At 44.0% G+C, this 19,544-nt stretch overlaps 1 protein-coding gene across 15 annotated transcripts in view; it reads right to left on the minus strand.

The window, feature by feature from the left end:
* Positions 1–19,544, minus strand: part of atrnl1a (attractin-like 1a) — a 204,417-nt gene that overhangs the window by 123,127 nt on the left and 61,746 nt on the right. For all 15 annotated transcript variants that reach the window (XR_015109331.1, XR_015109332.1, XM_086179718.1 and 12 more), the window contains 3 exons: positions 11,521–11,769; positions 10,983–11,120; positions 770–863 (listed from right to left, as the gene is read on the minus strand). Coding sequence is in view for 13 of the 15 variants with exons in the window: in XM_086179718.1 (XP_086035844.1) it covers positions 770–863; positions 10,983–11,120; positions 11,521–11,769 (481 nt within the window). In the remaining 2 variants the exon portion in view is untranslated. The remainder of the gene's footprint in view (positions 1–769; positions 864–10,982; positions 11,121–11,520; positions 11,770–19,544) is intronic.

The raw sequence follows: 19,544 nt of genomic DNA on the forward strand, positions 1-19,544 counted from the left end.
GCCAAACACAAAGTAAATCAAATGAAACGTATTTAACATGATTTCAAATTCCTAAATATAAGTCTAGTCATATTAGTACAGAAGCCCTCAAAGTGTGTGTGTGTGTGTGTGTGTGTGTGTGTGTGTGTGTGTGTGTTTGTGTGTGTGTGTGTTTGTGTGTGTATGTGCCTGATCCTGGCAAGGGAAATCACCAAGGTTGTCTGGCTGACTTTGGCAGTCGTTTGTTGTCATACATCGTCATGGTGATAACATCACAACCACGCTAGACGCATCCACAAAACTTCATCATCATCAAATCTGGATCGACTCCAAAATCTATCCGACTGATCCTCAACCCGCGTTCCATCATCCTAGCAAATTCAATCAACGCCATCTAAAATTTGGTGTTCATCTGCTTAAGGACAGACAAAAAAATACCAGCCTTTGCTTCCTTGGAAGAGGACTGTAGCACCGCCTCCTGACTACAAAACAAAGCAATGATTTGTTGCTGTTTCAGCAAATTCCCTATGACGACACGTTCAGAATCGAGCCCCCACAACACAAATGAGCAGGAGATTGTTACTGGTTTCTGTTTTCCAATCACAAATAATGAACGGAATATTGTTGTAGCATCAACAAATACATGAATCGTTCAATGATTTTGGCAGGATAAAGCCATGACCTCATCCTTAAGATTACTGCTGCTGGGGTATGGATCACACAGAACCTCACAGAACCAGACAGAACCACGTGTGTATCGTGCTGTTTTGAATGACATGTTGATACTTACAGTTGACACTGCTCCCCCTTGATGCCTTTGGTGGTACAGAAGCACTTTCCTGTGTTGAGGTGACACACGTTGGCGTGACTGTTACATTTACATGCTGCAGAGACAAGATGGAGGGCGGGTGGGGGTGGGGGATGGCGGGGGGAGAGAGAGAGGCTAAAATTTAGAAACACAGCAAACGAGAGTTCCATGGAGACAGTGACTGCCTTTAAGAAACACACCAATTCAGACCACCAGAATCCCTTTCCTCTGGGCCACAGATACCAGCTAACCACCAGTTAGCTTAGCACAACTAATGGCCGTGGATGGGCAGGCTAGCATGCCTCCATCAGGGGAACCAAGCTGACCTCAAGTTAAAATACAGATTTCAACCGTCCTGAACCCTCTGACTCAGTGATTAAACTGACAGACGGCCAAAACCTTTTGTGGTGTTATTGATCCACGTCAGACATTTGGCCCCAATGGAGGAACCTGCACCCCCACCCCCACCCCCACCCCCGATTATTCTGGATTCATTTCAACTTTATGAGGCAACATCCTGGATGGTTTCATTAAGCTGATGCATCCTATTGTCCACGTTCTGATTAGAGGCGCAGAGATGGGAACCTTTCTGTCTGTGTCTAATCTCTTTAATTGTTGTGTTATGTAAAAGCAGACCCATGATATTAGCAGATGATTTACATGGAGCCGAGTCGGCACTAAATCACTTCTGTGAGGAGCGACTAATGGCGGAGACAAACAAGACGGTTCTCTATATCCTTGTGCTGCACAGTGCCTGACCACTGTTTCCTCTCCAGCTGAATTGACTTTGTGTTTGGTTCTTATTCTTTCCAACTGCCACAGAGAAAGACTGTGTAATAAAACAGCGGTGCACTCGGGTCAAAGTAAAGCCTCGGCGCCGACGGATAATGAGAGGAAAAACAAACTCTTCTCTGCCTGAGTAGAGGCTCTGACATGATTCCTTGCTCATAATGTTCAACATAAATAAATAAATATTAAATAATTGAGCACAGAGTACAACAGTGTCATAATGTGGGGCATTTTAAAGTCAAAGGACAGGACAGTTATTCTTCAACTTGAAAAAGATACAGTAGGGCAATAATGTCAAAAAACAACAAATCAATCAGTTTCTTGGTATTAAATTGATCCATCACCAAGACAGCAGATACTTTCAAAGGTACACAGTGACCTGGAGGGTTGGGGACAGAAGAGCCTCAACCAGGAGAGGCTTTTAGACCTGAGATGACAAATAACAGGTGTGTTCGTGCAGACCTGCTCTTCATACAGTATTGATTTAGTGGACAGTCCATGAAGGTGCACAAAGGACAGCCAGAAGAAAACGCACATTCCTGCAGCCACACAGGTTTGTCCAAAGACACTTCAGAAAAGAAAGTCAAAGACAAACAGCAAGAGCAAGGACGTCAGAGCCTCCCTTCCCTTACTTCTAGTTACAATTCTGGACGCCTGTTGAGGATCATTATTTTGTCCCCAGGTTGATCCCATGGACAGTCAATGATCGAGCCAGAACTTCAGAGAACTCCTGATACATGAAAACAGTTTTCCTGGAGGGAAATAAGTTTCTGACCCTTGGAAAGTTTAAAAAAAAAAAACAGTCCTCCTCATACTATTGCATCCCTTCAACATTTACAAACTATAAAAACCTCTGTTTTCGATCATTCAGATGTAGATGTGCGATGTACTTCATTAAATAAAACCTTCAAGTAATATTTTCTGATCTAACGAGGGGGAGAGAGAGACAGACTGGGAATGTTGCTCGAGTGTGTATTTGTCAGCTTATCTGATGCAAAGATGATGACTTGTCATATCCTGACAAATAAATACAGGGGTATGTTCACTCCACCTGAGGAAGACAGCCAGCGGGGGAAATAATTCCCACATCAAATAAAAAACTTGGACAAAGAGACAGTAGAGTGGCAGCTTATTTTTTACCTGTTTATCTCTCAAGGAGCTCACCGCTAAAATCCTTTTCCACCTTCATACTCTTAAGTTGTTCCTCACATGATGACTTATTAATAATTTTTTTCGAGTTGCAGATAAAGGTTAGTGGTCAGGTTAAGTTGTCTTGGCACAATCTTTGACACTGCTGAGCGCAGAATTCCACCCCCCCCCCCCCCCCCCCCACACACACACACACACACACTTCGCCTGGAGACTTCAAGGGCACTGGTTACCACTACTTTTTACACTGTCAGCTAAAACGAGTCGTGGGGTCCCTCAAGGCTCACTCCTTGGCCCCCTTCTGTTTTCTTCATACATGCTTCCTCTTGTCCAGTTTTATTCAAAATCACAATGTGTTTCACTTTTATGTGCACATGTCAAAAAAACCTATAGATCCAAGGAGCCCAGTAAGTCTCAAATCTTACAGCTCAGTCCAGCAGCCGGTCTTCATATGAGGTACACACTCCACTCTCACAGGTGAGCGACTACAACCTCCAAGCCCAAAATCCCATCGCTGGGTAGTTTGACTTAATTGTGGCTGACTAACATAGAAATGGATGGAAAGCTTCTATATTCGATTAGTTCATTTGCAACGGTACAAAACATCTCAGCCTCCTAATGTGACTCATGACAAGATGATGCAATCCTGCGACAGCGCCAGAACTCATCTGGGCACTACTGCCCCGACATGACAACAATGTGCAGTTACGAACCCGCAGTCCTCTGAGCACTAACTGTTTAGACAGAGAACGCTGCTCTGCTTGAAGGCTGCAGGGAGCGGCGGGGATCATAGAAGAAGAAGAAGAAGCAGAGAATGAGTGAACTTACAGAAATAAACCGCAATAAAAAGAAACGCGGTCTCTTGGCAAAAATAATGGCTGATTTGATATAAATCATATTTCCTTTGACTTGAGCAAGACCCCTGAGCAGAGTACAATTTCCCAGCCCACTGCCTCTGTATGCAAACACACACAGCCTGTGTTTGTGCAGGTGTAGCCATATTCCAAGTGTGTGCGCATGTGTGTGTGTGTGTGTGTCTCATACAGAGAAGTGTAGTTATGAAGAAACAAGTCAGAGGGAAAATACTACAGAAGATCCCAGACGGATCACCGTATCGGTTCCAACACTTGACCCTGGCTCTTATTCTTGATCAAGATAAAACACAAATTCAAGGACTTGTGTTGATCAAATGTTACTGCTGTGTTTCCCCCAAATCATCTCCCGCTACACTCCATCAAGAAAAATATAAACAAAATGAAGGCAGCTCAAAAAAATGTAAGTTCACGCATTTTTATTGGAAAAGCAAGCACAAGAGCTGTGTATTATATTGAACTTTGATACTTTTCAAGCACCGAACAAATGCTGACAATCAAAAGATGCCTGATGCTTGGGATTTATTTTTTATACTGTAAAACTTTGTAGTGGTGGAATAAGAACATGTTGGAACATTAATACACCACATTTTGGTAGATTGGTTAATATTTTCATGTTTTGAGGGGGTGAAAATGCCTAAATATTTGGCATGTGATGTGGGACATCATTTTGTTAAACTACATATCAATTATTTTTTCAATCATGTTCACCGAGACAGACATGTATTCAAAATGTACCAGCTATTTTCAGTATTCCCAGTATTTGGATGATGATGATTCCCAGTGACGTAACGTGATTTCAGTGTTAAGTGCAAAGTTATTAATGAATTCAGTCACTCGACAGTGCAACTAAAGTCAACACACACTGATAAACTGTTAACATCAGTTAATACAAATCTGATGGTTCAGGCTAAAACTCCATGAAAGGCTTACACATCTTCCTGCAGCACTGCAGGTAGGAATATTCAAGAATTCTTTTATTAAATGTAATGTTTTTGAATTCATTCTCAGGCTTCTTTGGAGAAGTGAAATCCGTGTTTTTCTTCAACTTCAAGGCCCCCAGACCCCGAGTTTCTATTCTCACAGGGCCAAACCACATCACTCCACTCGTACTCGCTGCTTTGACAGAAAGTGATGCCATGAATAAAATGAATGAGATGGAACTTTTATTCCTTTAACCATGTGAATTGCAACCGGCATTTTTCTTTCATTTCCTTTCAGTTACTTATCATTTTTTCCCCCTTTTCTATCACAGCTATTTTCCATTGGAGAGAAAAAAGAACAACCATCAGCAGCAGGGGCTGTGAATAATACGCTGTGGGTGAATATTTTCTGATACTGCTCACAATTTGCACAGATAGAAAATCTATGAATGTAACAACACTGGCATAAACAAAGCAGGCAGACAGCTGAGGAAGTTCAAGACATATTTCACTGGATACACAAATAAATAAACCAAGTCTTCCATACCTAAATCATTAGTTACAATCCCAGTGAGGCTTCTACAGGGATGCGCCTATGGTTTCTGCACATTCATGTTTTCACTGTGTTTTAAAGTGGCACTTAATCCAACTGTGTATTTCGACTTTAAAGTAATCAAAAAAGTGGTTTGTGTTTGACCAATGTGTCGCTTCTTAGTGGGAGAGATGCAGAAAGAGCCAGAAAGGTGTGTTCAGCCTGACGCGAACGGTCTCTGACGCAGCTCACAAATTCTGGAGGTCATCCTTTGGTATAATCCACATCTTCTTCCACCAGCTGTATGCTGAGGAATTCACAAACACTTCCAACCGACCTGAATACAAACTTTACCACTTCCTGTTCTGCGTTACCGTGAACGAGGGGCAGAAGTGTTAGAATGCGTTCCCCCCCCCAAATGCCTAAACACAGGATTCCCATTCATCTCCAGCTCTACAGTTTATCCTGGAGAACTGGACTGTAAGTTACAGATAATGACCCATTAGGTTCTGGTCTTCTTGGATATTCTATCATCATCATCATCATCATCATCATCATCATCATCAGTGTCACCTTCCACCTTCAGCTGACTTGCCTTTACTTTGTTCTTTCCCACAGACGGAGCAGTTTGAGTAGATAAGAGAGAACCGGGCCTTCTAATGAAGGACGAGCATGAAAGAAAAGTATAGAGTCAGTAAAATACAGATAGGGACACACGTGTGTTTCATGTCTTGGATATAAAAAAAAAGAACCCCTGGTGGTGTTTTCATTCCTCTCAGCAGAATCTGGTGAGCGATCTATTAAATGTCACCAGGGTAAAATGATGGTATTTTAAGATTCTGCCAATCGACACATTTAATCTTGAAGAATTTGAACCACAAATATGTTTCATATCAACATTTCTGAAAAGGACAAACACAGTTGTGTTCTATCCAAATGTGACTTTGACTATAGGCCCTGCCCCTTTAATTATATATAATATCAACATCTGTTCATATCAGACAAATGAGTTGTAAAAATATCATCATAGCAGCATCGGTACAGATTCCTCGCTTCATTTTAAAACTGTCCTCATGGGGAAAAAAAAAAAACAGAACAGAAAAACCAACAAATATAAAAACAATGTTTTCAGTCAGACTAGAAACATCACACAGGTGTGATTTTATGCATTGAGCGGTTAAATTAGGCATTTATCAGGTGCTTTACAAAATACCAGGCTAAACGTCGATACGTTTATCGTGATACGTATCGTGATATGTATCGTGATATGTATCTTAACACAATTCAACATCCTCTTCAAGCAGGATCTCTCAGCGTGACGAGGTAGAATATGACTCGGGATTAATGAGTTTCATCTTCAGAGACGTGTGTGTCATTTACAGTAATTTAGGAGCTCCCCTGTGTGGTCCTCAGCTGATTCTAAAGCCCCTAGTCAGTGTTCCATTTTAGGGAGACTCACTGATTTCATGTATAATTCCCATTAATCCTTGTAAATGTTTGGTGTTTAAGCTGGTGTGGTTGCATTTTAAATAACCGTGAGGCAGGTTGCTGCGCTAATTTTGCATGTGGATTCCTTCCTACTCTTCATTCTGCATGATAGTGAAGTAGATAGTCTTGTTAAATGAATGCTGGTTAATGTCATTGAGTGCTTGAAGCTATAAATGAAAGCACACAGTCTCAAAGAAAGCAGCTTATTCTCGATGAGACGTGAGTCAAAGTGGCAGTGAGACTTCAAAAACACTGTTGGACTGGAGATCAAAAAGGATTCAAAAGCCGTTTAAAATCATATTTACTGAACCGTTTCTGCACGCGCAGCTCTGTGTGTGTGCGTGTGTACGTTCCTATTTGTCTGTGCGTCCGTATGTTGACCAGTCAGATGCCAGGAATAGAGCTGCCAGAGGGAAGATGACTTGATAGCGCTAGGAATGCTGGGTAGTTTGCAATGCTGCCACAGGGCTCTGTAGGTATATAAACACAACCGAGCAGGCTTAAAAGTGCAAATATGCGCACATGTATATACACACACACACACACACACACACACACACACACACACACACACACACACACACAATAGCATGTGGACAGACTTGAGACAGCAGGTGAGGGGATCTGGCAGCGCCGCCACAGAGCCGAGTGAATACAGCAACTCTGCAGGCTGCTGCTGCTCGAGTTCAACAACAGCTGGTTCTGTCTTATCCATCTCTCACACACACACACACACACACACACACACACACACACACACACACACACACACTCGCTCTATGCTGCTGTCCTATCTGTCCCAGTTGATGCCGCCAGGTTGCCAATTTCTTGCCGAGGCAGCACTCAAAAACTCTGTAGCTCCCTTCCATCGAACCGGAACACAAGCTCAAAGAGCTCCCTCCGCTTCAGCACTGTTCATCGACAACTCAACTCCACACGGGGAGACGCAAGCCAGACAGGGACAAACGAGGACAATTTGACTGACTGTGGTCTCTTTCCACAGCAGATATTTCCCTTTGGAGGTGGAATTTATCCTGTGTTGGAGACCAGGGCGCAGGGTTCTGGTGCTGCTTTGAGCCATTCACTGATGGGGCTAACCAGGAAAATAAATGGAATACAGCCATTGTTTAAGTCTGCGTTTACGCCAGTGCTTTTCCTGCTTTGACCACTCAAAATCAAGCTGACAAAAATACATCACCCCTGCAGAGCTTTATTACAGTCAAACCAGTGACAGGTCTGCCAGGTCTCCTCCCACAGCAAAAAGCAAACTGCTCTCGGCACAAACAAAACCTGTCCAATTCATATAAAAACATTGTGTTCATTAATTCATGGCACATTCATAATTATCTGTTATTCAATTACTCTCCTACTCCAGTTTCAATGCATTTATCATCTTTCCTTGACATCTTAAAAAACAACAGTAGAAGTCACCCGTAGCACTTCGAGGAAGTGAAGTGACGAGAGATAGGTGACAAAAGGTCCCCAAGACCCAGCAGCTACTTGTGTAGCACTTCAAGGTGTCAAACCACCAGGATGAATGAGAGTCTTCACCAACAGGCGTGGAGACGGAGCACCAGAGCCAGATAGAGACGGAGCGCTACTGATGTGAATCATGCAAAATTTATAGAGGTAATAAAACCTTCCGCTGTGAAGCAGCAACGGCGAAGGAGCTCTATACCTGGAGCACAACGTAGCAGGAGAAGAAATAATACAAGCTGAGGTGTCGGCTGGAAGACAGTTCAGAGGGTAGATGGAGCGCAGCGGTAGGCCTGCTGCTGCCACCGCTGCTGCTGGCAGGAAGAGCAGCTACTTCACTATTAAAGCTCTCACGCAACAGTCACATAAAAGATGACGCTGAGGTGAGGGAAATGGAATATTCCGAATATTCAGCTGTAACATCGACACTCACACCTGTACAAGAACTGTGGCTCGGACCAGGTTTTGGTCTCTGTTGACCTCTAGGGGGCATGTTAAAAGTCTTCCAGCTGGTGATGTCATCCTGAAGTTGGAAGTCAAAGTCTACCATCCTCATCAGGTAGTGAGACAAGTATTGTAAATACGAAAGTAAAGATACTTTGACATACTTACTAAGTACAATACTGCAACTACATTTACTACTACCTGTTCCACTACTCCTTCTGGAGGGGGATAAACTGCCAGACAGGAGCTCTGTCACGGTCCTCCCATGAAGCTATTTGAAGTTTCCGTCCCTCTCCCCGCTGTGATAACATGGATGGAGGCACCACAACGAAAACTCCCAGGACGTGTAAATGTATGAAACGTGACGGTTCTAGTCCATCTCTCTAAAGAACATGTTCTTCTCAGAGGAACTGAAAAACTCAACACATTCAACATGTTGTCAGCTCACGGGCGACATTTGATCCCGTGTGTGCAGGACAAAGTGAGTGGTACAGTCCGAGAGGAGTGACACTAATGCCCCGTGTGCACTCACACACACGCTCGCACACACACACACAGCAGATTTGACAAGGTTAGTTAATCATCTGTCACAGACGCTGTCCTCTGTCCGTCCTCCATCTTTCTTTCTATTCTTCCCTCCATCCTCTCTCTATCCAAGGGTATCTGTCTTTCTCCGCTGATTCTACCTTTACGTGTACTTTCTTTTTACCCCTCCCTCTCCTTTCATTTTCTCTTGCCCTCTCCCTCCCTCACCTGTCCATCCTCTTCATGACCCTGAGAGACGAGGTCCCCTCTCCTGCTGGACGGGCAAGGAGATGTCTCTTCATCATTTTCCATCATTAAATGCCTAACCCCTGCTTACCTCAAGGTAAATGTAATCATTCTAAAGAGAGACAGAGAAAGAGGAGAGGACAGAGAGATGGAGGAGAGGATAGAGAGATGGAGGACAGAAGAGAGAGAGATGGAGGACAGGAGAAAGAGATGGAGGAGTGGAGAGAGAGATGGAGGACAGGAGAGAGAGATGGAGGAAAGGAAAAGGAAAAAGAGGCGAGCTGTAACACAACAGTAACCAGATGAGCTAAGGGAAGAATCTGGGAAGAACGGATAAATGACATGAGCCAAGAGAGGAAATGAGAGGAAGTTGAGCGACATACGGCAGACCACAGGATTTAATTAAATAAAGAGGCAAATAGGAGTAAAGTAAGTCAGCAAGAAGAGAAGGAGAGAGAAGAACAGGTGAAAGAAAAAGTGCAACAAAAGCTAGGCAGAGCAGCATCAGAGGCCGCGGAGTGCAGCAGCCAGCAGGACGCGCATCCATCAGCACCGTGCTCGCAGCAAACAGCCGCTAAGGACGGAGACACCAGTCAACTCAGGAAATAAGAAAATGATTAAGAGCGATTTAATGTCAGGCAGCCGCCACACCAAAACGCTCATCTGTCACGCCAAGACTGATGTTACTGCACCTCCCACTCGCTTCACTCACACTCAGGCAGTCACTCACTCATTCATTACACTCCTCCATCCAATTCAGTCCCCCCGTCCCCCCCGTCCCCCCCGCCCCCACATCACACGCATATCTTCCTGTAGCGGTTGCTTTCTATCACCCATCCACACACACACACAAACACACACAGAGCATCTGTTCATCTCTTCAGTGGGAGATTTGCAGAGGTTTTTACTTATGAGCAAAACAATGCATCAAATCTGCTGACAGGAAAAAAGGAGGCACATAAAGTGTGTGTGTGCGTGTGTGTGTGTGTGTGTGATGACTAGAAACGGAAGACGCTGGTTTCTACGGCATCGATGGACAGCGCTAGTTCTTTTCCTCCTCGCTGCTCCGGCCCTCAGCCTGGTTGCCACATCAAAGCTGAACCCACAGCTTTGAAACACTGCCCCCCTCAGGTTGCGTGTGTCTATTACCAGCCGGTGCAGGAAGTTTGACATGCTCTGGTGTGTACGTATTCGATCAGAGGGCAAAAAAGAGCAGGGAGCATGACGGGCAGGGGGGTTCAGGAACTGTTCACAGGGGCTGACGTTTCTAAAAGTAACTCAGGGACACAAAACTTTTACAAACGTACAACCTGGAATTCTACATTTAGGTTAAATACCAAAACAAACAGTACTTGACATAAAAAAAGCTTCCGAACACTCGCTGTGGCCTTGCTCAGACGGATGGTCATCTTCAAAGCTAAAAACGGTAACTGGATTTTGTGCCTTCATGAGTCACCCTTTATAATCTGCTGATGTGCTTGCAAAGCTCCTCCTTCTTGTTATTTTCCTGGCGTACATGGAAGAAATGAAGCTTTTGTCTGAGGTGTCGGAAGGATGGAGGACAGCGTGCTTGCTGGAACAAGCTAGAGGTCTACAATGAGCTCACAGGCTTGTGTTGCCTCTGCAGCTCTTCCTGAAGTGTTTCATGTGACTTCTGAACATAACGACATGCCAGCCAAACTCATCACGATCACGATTTGTTTTCGCTGTTTCACAAAGTAAAAACAACTAGAAGTGAACCTTGCACTCACCGTTGCACTTCCCGCCGTTGGTGGGGTCGCCATAGTAACCGGGCATGCAGCTCTGGCAGTGGGTCCCTGCTGTCAGGTTGCTACAGTGCTCACACACGGTGCTGTTCACACACCTGCTGTGACCGTTACACTGACATGCTGGAAAGAAAACACACACCGATTCCACAATTAACAGTTGATAGATGCACCTGAATAAAACTGATGCTTTGTTTTCACATGCGTGCACCTGGAATAACTTCATTCCCATTTAAAATATGAAGAAATAGAAAATCCTGAGGATTAGTTGAGGGGCGAGCGGCTGATTTGGTCTGGTTTTTGATGGCTAGATGTGTAGAAAACTCTCTCTGTGGTACAGAGAGAGAAGTGGCCTGTTAGCTCACCCATAGCCATTAGCTTGTTTTAGCTACCACACAGTCCAGTCTGTGGACTCTCGACATATGTATGTGGAAAGGAGACGTAAAGCAGATTTCGACAGGCTTGTGGTGAAACTTGTGTCTAGACTCAGTCTAGACTCGGTAACCTACTGTGGTTCACTCACCTGGACACTGGATGAAAGCCCAGTTGTAGCCACGATCAGATGAACAGAGACCTTGATCCAGCACCATGTCACGCTCTCGCAGTCTGTCCTGATCTCGGGGTCCAGCCCTGCCATTTGAAGGCTTGAGGGGCCCTCGGTAAGACCCCTCCATACAAACCCCCCTGCCAGTGTTACTGGGATCCCCACACCAACCGCACTCAGCCCTCTCCAGACACTCAGCACACGTCCGCAGACCCGAACAGTTCTGGGCTGAGAGGAGGATGTGAGAGAAGGACAAGAGAAGGAGAAGATGAGTATCAGAGACAAGTGAGGAAAAGGCTGTCACCTCACTTTTGTTGCCAAATGCAAAGACAAACTCCAGTAAGTGCCATGTGTCCAACCCTTCCAAGTCATCTGTCACTCACCATAGACATTTTTCTAATTGAGCCTCATTACAAGTTGGACATAATTTGTCAAGACCTTTGAAAAAGTCTAGCCAATGACAGCTAGATTAAATGAGCTTCTTCAGATGCATCAAATCTACGACGAACATTTGGAATGGAACTTTTGAGTTCTTGTTCAGAATAAATCATTAATTCGTGATCAGCAAAGGGTCACAGGAAGCTAATCCAAGCTGACACTGAGAGAGAGGCGGGGTATTAGAGTGATTGCCTGTCAATCGCAGGGCTGATTTAGGATCTGTCTACACGCATGTACTCGGCTGTAATGTATAAAACTTACTTAGGAAAACAACCTGATGACATCATTAAAGGCTCTGGGAACGTTAGCAGCCTCTGCTATCGGCTCCTTTGACATGCAACACCACTAAATTAACCAAAACCTTTTCTTAACACTAGTGTAGCACCAGTGTATAATGATATATCTTTACTGTTGTGAGCACAAAGTGTTCGCATGGCGTTTGTACAAATCTGCTGCTTGACACATGCGATAGACGGGTGCTGACTGATGAGATGGACTGTGACGAGACTGGGCTGACAATTCTAGTTCCGCTGGAAATGCATTTAAACACTCGTGGTGTCATGTATTTATGTACTGTTCAACTGGAGGAGATACTCCACACACGTTAAATGGTGCTTGAAGTCATAAATCTACCATTAAATGTGACTGAATTTAATCCAAACAGCTTCAACCGCAGAATCAACTCAATAAAAGCCTTAAGAGATGTAATCTGCCTCCACTGATACACTCGTAGTCTTGTGTTCTCACCTTTCTCACCCTCAACATTTATAAAGAAATTGACTTTTCTTCTTTGCACCAGCCTGCATGTGTTGGGAAATCCATTTGTATTCATAAAATGGATGTGACATTCAAAAACTGTCTCAAATTAAAAATGACACATTTCTTAAATGGTATGGCATTCAACGCCAGAAAATACGAATCTGCCTCCTCTTCTGAGCGTGTCAAAGAACCGACGACCGGTGGCGAGAATAAGAAATCGTGTTTTTCCTGGCAGACGCTGGCCTTCCAAACATTACTCCGGTCTTGTGCTCTCAGGCTCGACTCGTCTTCCTGTCATCGTGCATTTTAGTCTACAAAGCAGCGGCAGGAATTAACATGTAAACTAGAAGTGTTTTCTCTTTTGAAGACAAAACCACAGATGTTCCGGCTGTACCTGCATCGTCTCGCCATGTCCCTGCTAGCAAGCTCGTCCTCTCTATGTGCATTATTCAGCTGCAGCCATGCTGAATCATTTGTTCTCTCCCTCTTTATAATTATTCTCAGACTGGCACTTTATCTCCTCTCTGCCACATTTTCTCCTCGTCTTCTGCAACGTTTTGCTCTGTTTCTGTTGACGGTCATGTCTCCTTCTCTTGCTCCTGTTCTCCACCTTATTTTTTCTGGATTTCTTTAAAAACACTTGAGGCGAAAATGAACTCACAAGGGATGGAACAGCTTTTTCTCCGTCTTTCTCGTTTCATCTCTCCCCGCTGAATTCATCCCTCAGGTTTCACATTTGCTTCTATTTTTCTAATTTCTCTTCTAAAAACTCACTGGATCTCCGTTATAGTCAATAGTTCAAAGACGGAAAGTTCAGCAGAATATCCCTAATCCACCACACAGTAGGGTTTCCACACAAAAGCACATATTTACATACCCAAGAGCAGACTTTAATATCAAAGCTTTATCTTTCTTTTCTGTTTATCATTTTATAAATATGTTTCTCACTGCAGGAATTTGATAGTTTTCCTCTGCGGCACGTCTGGCCAACCTTAAAGGGGACCTATCACTGGGAAACCACTAGAGTAGCTGGCTTCACGGTTCAAAAATAGATCTATTTATTTTATAGTGGCCCTTTACAAAGCCCCTCAGTTCCTCATCTGTCTCCAGCAAGTCAAGGCTTCATTACAGCCTGAGTTTTTTTGAGGTTTGCAAACTTTCACCTCATCATTTGAAACTGCAGCAACGTTCAATATGAGCGCTGTGACGTTGATAGAGAGCTCGGCCTGCAGCCTCATCGACCCTGTAACCTGGTACGCGTTACTTCCTCTAAATCTGTCCAGCTTGATCCCACAGGGAGATATTTAATGCATCTTTGGGTCAATGTATTTTAATATGCTTCCTCTTTTACTTGAAAATTGAAAGTAGTGCATTGATACATCTGACGATGCTGAACATGTTTGTCTGTCCAAAACAGTTCCATCTAGAGAAATGGCATTACCTGCATCAATAAAGGTTGAATAAACATGACATTCATAAAAATGGAGGGCTAGAAATACCATGATGATGATGAACACTGAATGACAACTAGATCTTGAAAGTGATATGGAGGTTTCTTTGGGGGGTGCGTAATCCCCTGGTGATGAACTGATACATTTTGGATAATTGAAACTTCGCCCCCTACGTTTCTCTTTTGCAGTGGACACAAGTTTGTTTCCAAAGCACCTGTCCCTCCACAGGTGTGCAAAAATAACACATATTTATTCCTAGTTTACTCCCTGAAGGATCATTTCTGTTTTATTGCTGTATTCGGTGAGGGGTGAATCTCGACCATCAAGACTTGCACTTGTTGTGCTGGTCATGTGACTCTAAACTTTCCCTTCAGAATCAAATCTGAGATAAACGCTGCCAGTTTCTGAGCTCACACTACAATTCAGTGCCCACTGGTGGAGGCCAGTTCAGTGGGTACGTGTCAGGCTGTCACCACTCACGTTGCCAGACAACAACTTTGATTTCCCTCCCCCTGACTGGCACCTCAGCGCTCACCTGCATGACAATTTTCTCACTTCACTTATTCTCCAATGCCAGGCAGCCTTTGTCAGTACAAAATTGTTCTTCTTGACTTTCCTAGTAGAATAAAGGCTGAAGGTCTGATTTGGTCTCGAGACAAAAACGGAATGGTTAACTTCAGCCAGTCCCACATGCAGCCGTGTCACCGTTTGACCCGGGGGGAGAGCTGCCTCCATCATGACCAGCAGCAACATCTATTAAAGTGTAATATCACACTGTTGTTGGTGCTGACAAGAAGCCCAAAAACCCTTTCTTTATCTATACTTTTCCTACAAATACATTTAAACATTCCACAACTTTGGGACAAAAAATAATTGGAAGAACTGGAAAGAAAGTGAATTTTTGGCTGAAAACGGAAGCAGAAATTGTATTTTGGCGATTTCAGTCTTAAGAGAAATAAGTTCTTCGGCATCAGGAGACAGACGTTACATCATCCTCCGGAGCCACGTGGTCGGGCTCAGATCTAAATTCAGCGTTAATCTCTACATACAGACAGCTTCTCTAAATACACAATGTGAGGTGCATTTGCAGCGATTCATTTGTGAGCCATGTTCTGAAAACAGCCGGAGCAGAGGGATCAAGTATTTTAAGCATCTATTTCCATGCCAACAGTGTGAGCAGTGAATGACACATGGCTCATGTAGATGTGAGAGAGAATCTACAAGTCCTCAGATGTTCACTTTAATCGATTTACCTGCTATGTCCTTTATGCTGGAGTCTTTTTCTATTTTTAATAGCATTTCAAATTATCTGTCTTCATCTGTGTTCCACATGGAGACACTGAGGAGCTCCTCCTCTCGTGTTGTGGGCTGAGGGGAGATAAAGACGAGATATCGGGAACTAGAGAGAGTTACGTACCAGCGGGGGCATGCAGGCTTTACAGCGGCAAAGATTTAGCTTAACTATTATGTGGCATTAGCTGGAGGCTAATTCCGGAGTAAATGCCCTGGTGGGACATGCCTTGGGGGGGCAGAAAAAAACGGACATTTTCAAAATAGATCTCGTGATGAAAACACGATATTCCCAAGATGAAAATCTTGACTGAGAGACAACGTTTTCCTTTATGAGCAATTATTATGACATATTCATGCAATGCAAGATGCATAAGTGTTAATTTTCTTGTAATTTCTTACAAAAAAAAGTCGTTATTTCATCCTACATAGCTCAGCAGAAAACTGTCTCCTGTACAGACGACAGGAGGAGTGTCAGGAGGCTTAGCTGTGATTTAACGTCCATTTATTGCACTACTTAAATTAGAAGCAATAAATTAACATCTGCAAAATAGAGATTTGATTTATAGGACATCTAAAGACGGACCACCTCGATATGGAGAGTGAAAGTTCGACTAATAGATTCAGAGCAAGTCTCATTGTGGGAGCACCTCGCTGAGGTTTTAATGTTCATTGTAAAAGAAAACTAATTAGATTGATACAAGTTAAGGTGCCATGTTTGTTCTTGATCTTTAAAGTAAATGTAACAATTGGCCAGAGGGTGTTTTCAGAGAGAAAGGTCACCGTGTGTGTGTGTAAGTGTGTGTGTGGGTAATATTATATGGGACAAGCAACTCAATTTTGGAGTTGATCAGGATCCAACTGTAGACCCTGGATCCTGAAGACTGTTCTAGGCCACTGGCAGGATACAATTGTGATATTTACACTGTATTTTTCTTGACATGACATTGATGAATTTCCAGTGATCCAGAACAGAACCCATGAGAGTGAGTCTCGTCTTACACAACATTTGATTAGTCTGCGAAAACTCGTAGTCTGGTCGTCCAGGATCCAATAAAAGCCAAAAATCTGCAGGCTCACGTCGCTGACTCCTGGGAGTCCAACGGCAAACATAACTGGAAACTTCAAACCAACAGCGATGTCATTCGTGTAACAAGTATCAGTCACACCGGCACACAGCAGTAAAGTTAGGTAAGTTTTCATTGAGAGAACAGTGGTCTTCTCAAACCGAGGTGTCCAGCTGCCATCCTCCTCCCACCCAACTCACATTCCCTCAGCGTATGAAGAGTTGTCTGATTTAATGATGTCTGCTAGAAAATGGGATGATGATGTTAAAACAGGATGTGTTGGATTGTTGCATTTATCGACTTATCCTGTTCCCTCTTTGCAACATCTGCAGTTCTCTGTCAGTTACTTTGAGAATGCATGCAGTGACATTAGTAACTAGGTCAAATTCGACAAGACGCAGGTTTACATCGGAAATATCAGCTGCTAAAAATGTACACAAGATGCTCCAGTCGACAGCTGGGGAGGGAGAGCCTTAACGCCTCTCAAGTCCTGTCGAACACTGAGCACACTTCTCTGTTAGTGAGTGGAGGAGGAATCGAAGGAATATCCCCCACATGCTTCATCTGATAACATCACATAAAAGCAGCCAAAAATACAGCGCTCTACTCAAGCCCGTATATTAGCCGTCTTCCCTGACAGAAATCATCGAGAGGATGGCAAACACAACACTTGACAAATGTTGGGAGGAGTTTAAGCAACCCTGTGGCGGCATAGAAAAGGAGCGGCTGATCCTGCAGGGGGAATCTCTATCGTATCAAATATTCCGTCTCAGAGACGCCCTCTGTTTATCACACCAGGTTTGGTATCTGACGTCCCTGGATAGCTCGTATCATGGGGCTTCATCCATTTGCTCCACAGTACTTGACAGTTATCGTCATGGCTGAAGCCAGAGGCATGCAGATCTGTGAGCCTCTGAGCATCATACATCACGCCATACGCTTCCTTCCCCTTCCCTCTCCTGGCATGTGATCGCTACAAAACAGCAGACAGACAAAACACATAGACATGCGTGTTTTGAGGACGCCTTGGAGAAAATAAGAGCATTTCTCTCTGCAGCAGCAAAACCAGTATCAGCCAGAAAAACATAACCACCATCTGGTCTGTGTGCGTGTGTGTGTTTGAGAGAGAGAGAGAGAGAGAGAGAGAGAGAGAGAGAGAGCGAGAAAGAGAGAGAGAGACCTTTAATCAGAGTTATTGACCTGTGGCAGTCACCTGTCTACAAACTACACACTGAGTGGCTGGACAAGCACAATCCCCCCGGTCTGCAGCAATCTAATACACCTGTGCTGGAATTGTTCTTACATTGTGGCGGAGAGGTGAAGATAAACCCTGCTGCTGCTAACTTTGTAGCATCCAAATGAAATAAACATTAGCTTCTTACACTTGGAAGCTTCTACAAAGAGACAAATGTGTCTCTGTACCAGCGGCGGGCTTTGCTGCCACGGGCGAATGTCGCCATGACCTCTGGAGTTCCTCACACCTACTGGAGTACAGGTGTCCTCCGCTCCTGGATGGCAGCTAGAACGAGGTTCTACAAGATTTGAGTCCTTTTAAGACACGTGAGGGTTATTTTTGGTTCTGGATGAAAAGTGGTGCATCAATTTTACAAACATGAATCAATCATATATCATAAAAACCTGCCGAAGACTGTCTAGGCCTCTTTTTGTTGTTGAAAACAACTTTGACCTGTTGACTCCACGAATTATCTGTCAACATGAAAGCAAACTCACTCCATCAGTCTGCCCCACAGCCACCAGCTGGATGTGCAAAGAGAACCTCGCTGGGGGGGGCCTTCGGGAGGCATACTGACAAGCCACCAGCATCTCTTTCTCCACTCATGGTCCCTCAGGAGCGACTGAACTTCTCACCTTATCCCACGTTATCACAACTCTGAAAGTTGTCTCTTCAACAGATTTTCAGAGAGTTTTTGGCGGGTGGGTGACGTCCCAGGATTGTAGACATCGCTGCACTTGTTTTGGAAGTTGAGTCATTCTGTACTGTGTTTTTTCTGCCAGAAGTACTCACAGAATAAACACCTGAGTGTGGGCAGCAGCTTCTGCTAAACCACAAGTAAATAAACACCGACCTCACACATTATGCAGATAAGAGCTGAAAAACATCTAGAATGAGAAGTGAAATGTACTGACTATAACAGCTGCATGTACAGAAGCTGAAGAGAGTACTCGTGGAAATACACCACCAGTCAGCTTCTCAAAAGATCTCCAAACTCTAACATGAACTCGATGAACAGGGCAACACTGGGACTGAGAAGTGAGCCTCCCATCGAGAAAGAAATGTGACGAACACAGGAAACCTTGAGCCAAACTGTCCTGATAAAGAGTCGACCCGCTTCACTTGTCTCCTCAGACAATCGATACATATTATGACAGAACTGTCTCTCTTTCACTCGCTGTGGCGTACCAGGGCCGGCCCGTGTGAGGCACCGAGGCCATCATTCCTGGGGCCCATTTTAGTGTTGAGTGTCAGTAAGACTGATTCCAGCCAACCTCCAGGTTACGCAACCAGGTTAAAAGTGCAGAGGCAAAGTGGGATGATGTTTACTGTTCAAGTATCCAATAACTTTCTTAGACTTTAAGAGGATCTTTGCTCTTGTTGGATTTCCAGACATTTTTCATCATGAGTGGCCGCCGCAGGAAGATGAGAAGACCCAAGAAGGTCGATGCCGCTGCCTAGGGTCACCTCACTTTCTTACACTTGTCTTCTGTCTGCTACAATAGAAATAGTAATAGCTGAAGGTGAATTCAGACTCCTGACGTGCTCTAAACACTTTCACCCTATTACAGGCGTTTGAGAGTCCACTCATGTGATCACAATAATCCGACAGAACTCCCTCTTACATTAATCTTGCTGATAAACTAAGCCGCTTCCATCTTAATCCAGAGGATGTAGTGTGATATTTGTAAGATATGTTGTACCTCCACGAGAAAGTTACGTCCATGTGTAAATAAATGTCTGCACCGTATTGGAGTGTAGCGT

The sequence above is a fragment of the Aulostomus chinensis genome, chromosome 16 (genome assembly GCF_037954235.1).
Source record: "Aulostomus chinensis isolate RoL2024-O1b breed Wild chromosome 16, RoL_Achi_v1.0, whole genome shotgun sequence".
In the NCBI taxonomy this organism is placed as follows: Eukaryota; Metazoa; Chordata; class Actinopteri; order Syngnathiformes; family Aulostomidae; genus Aulostomus; species Aulostomus chinensis.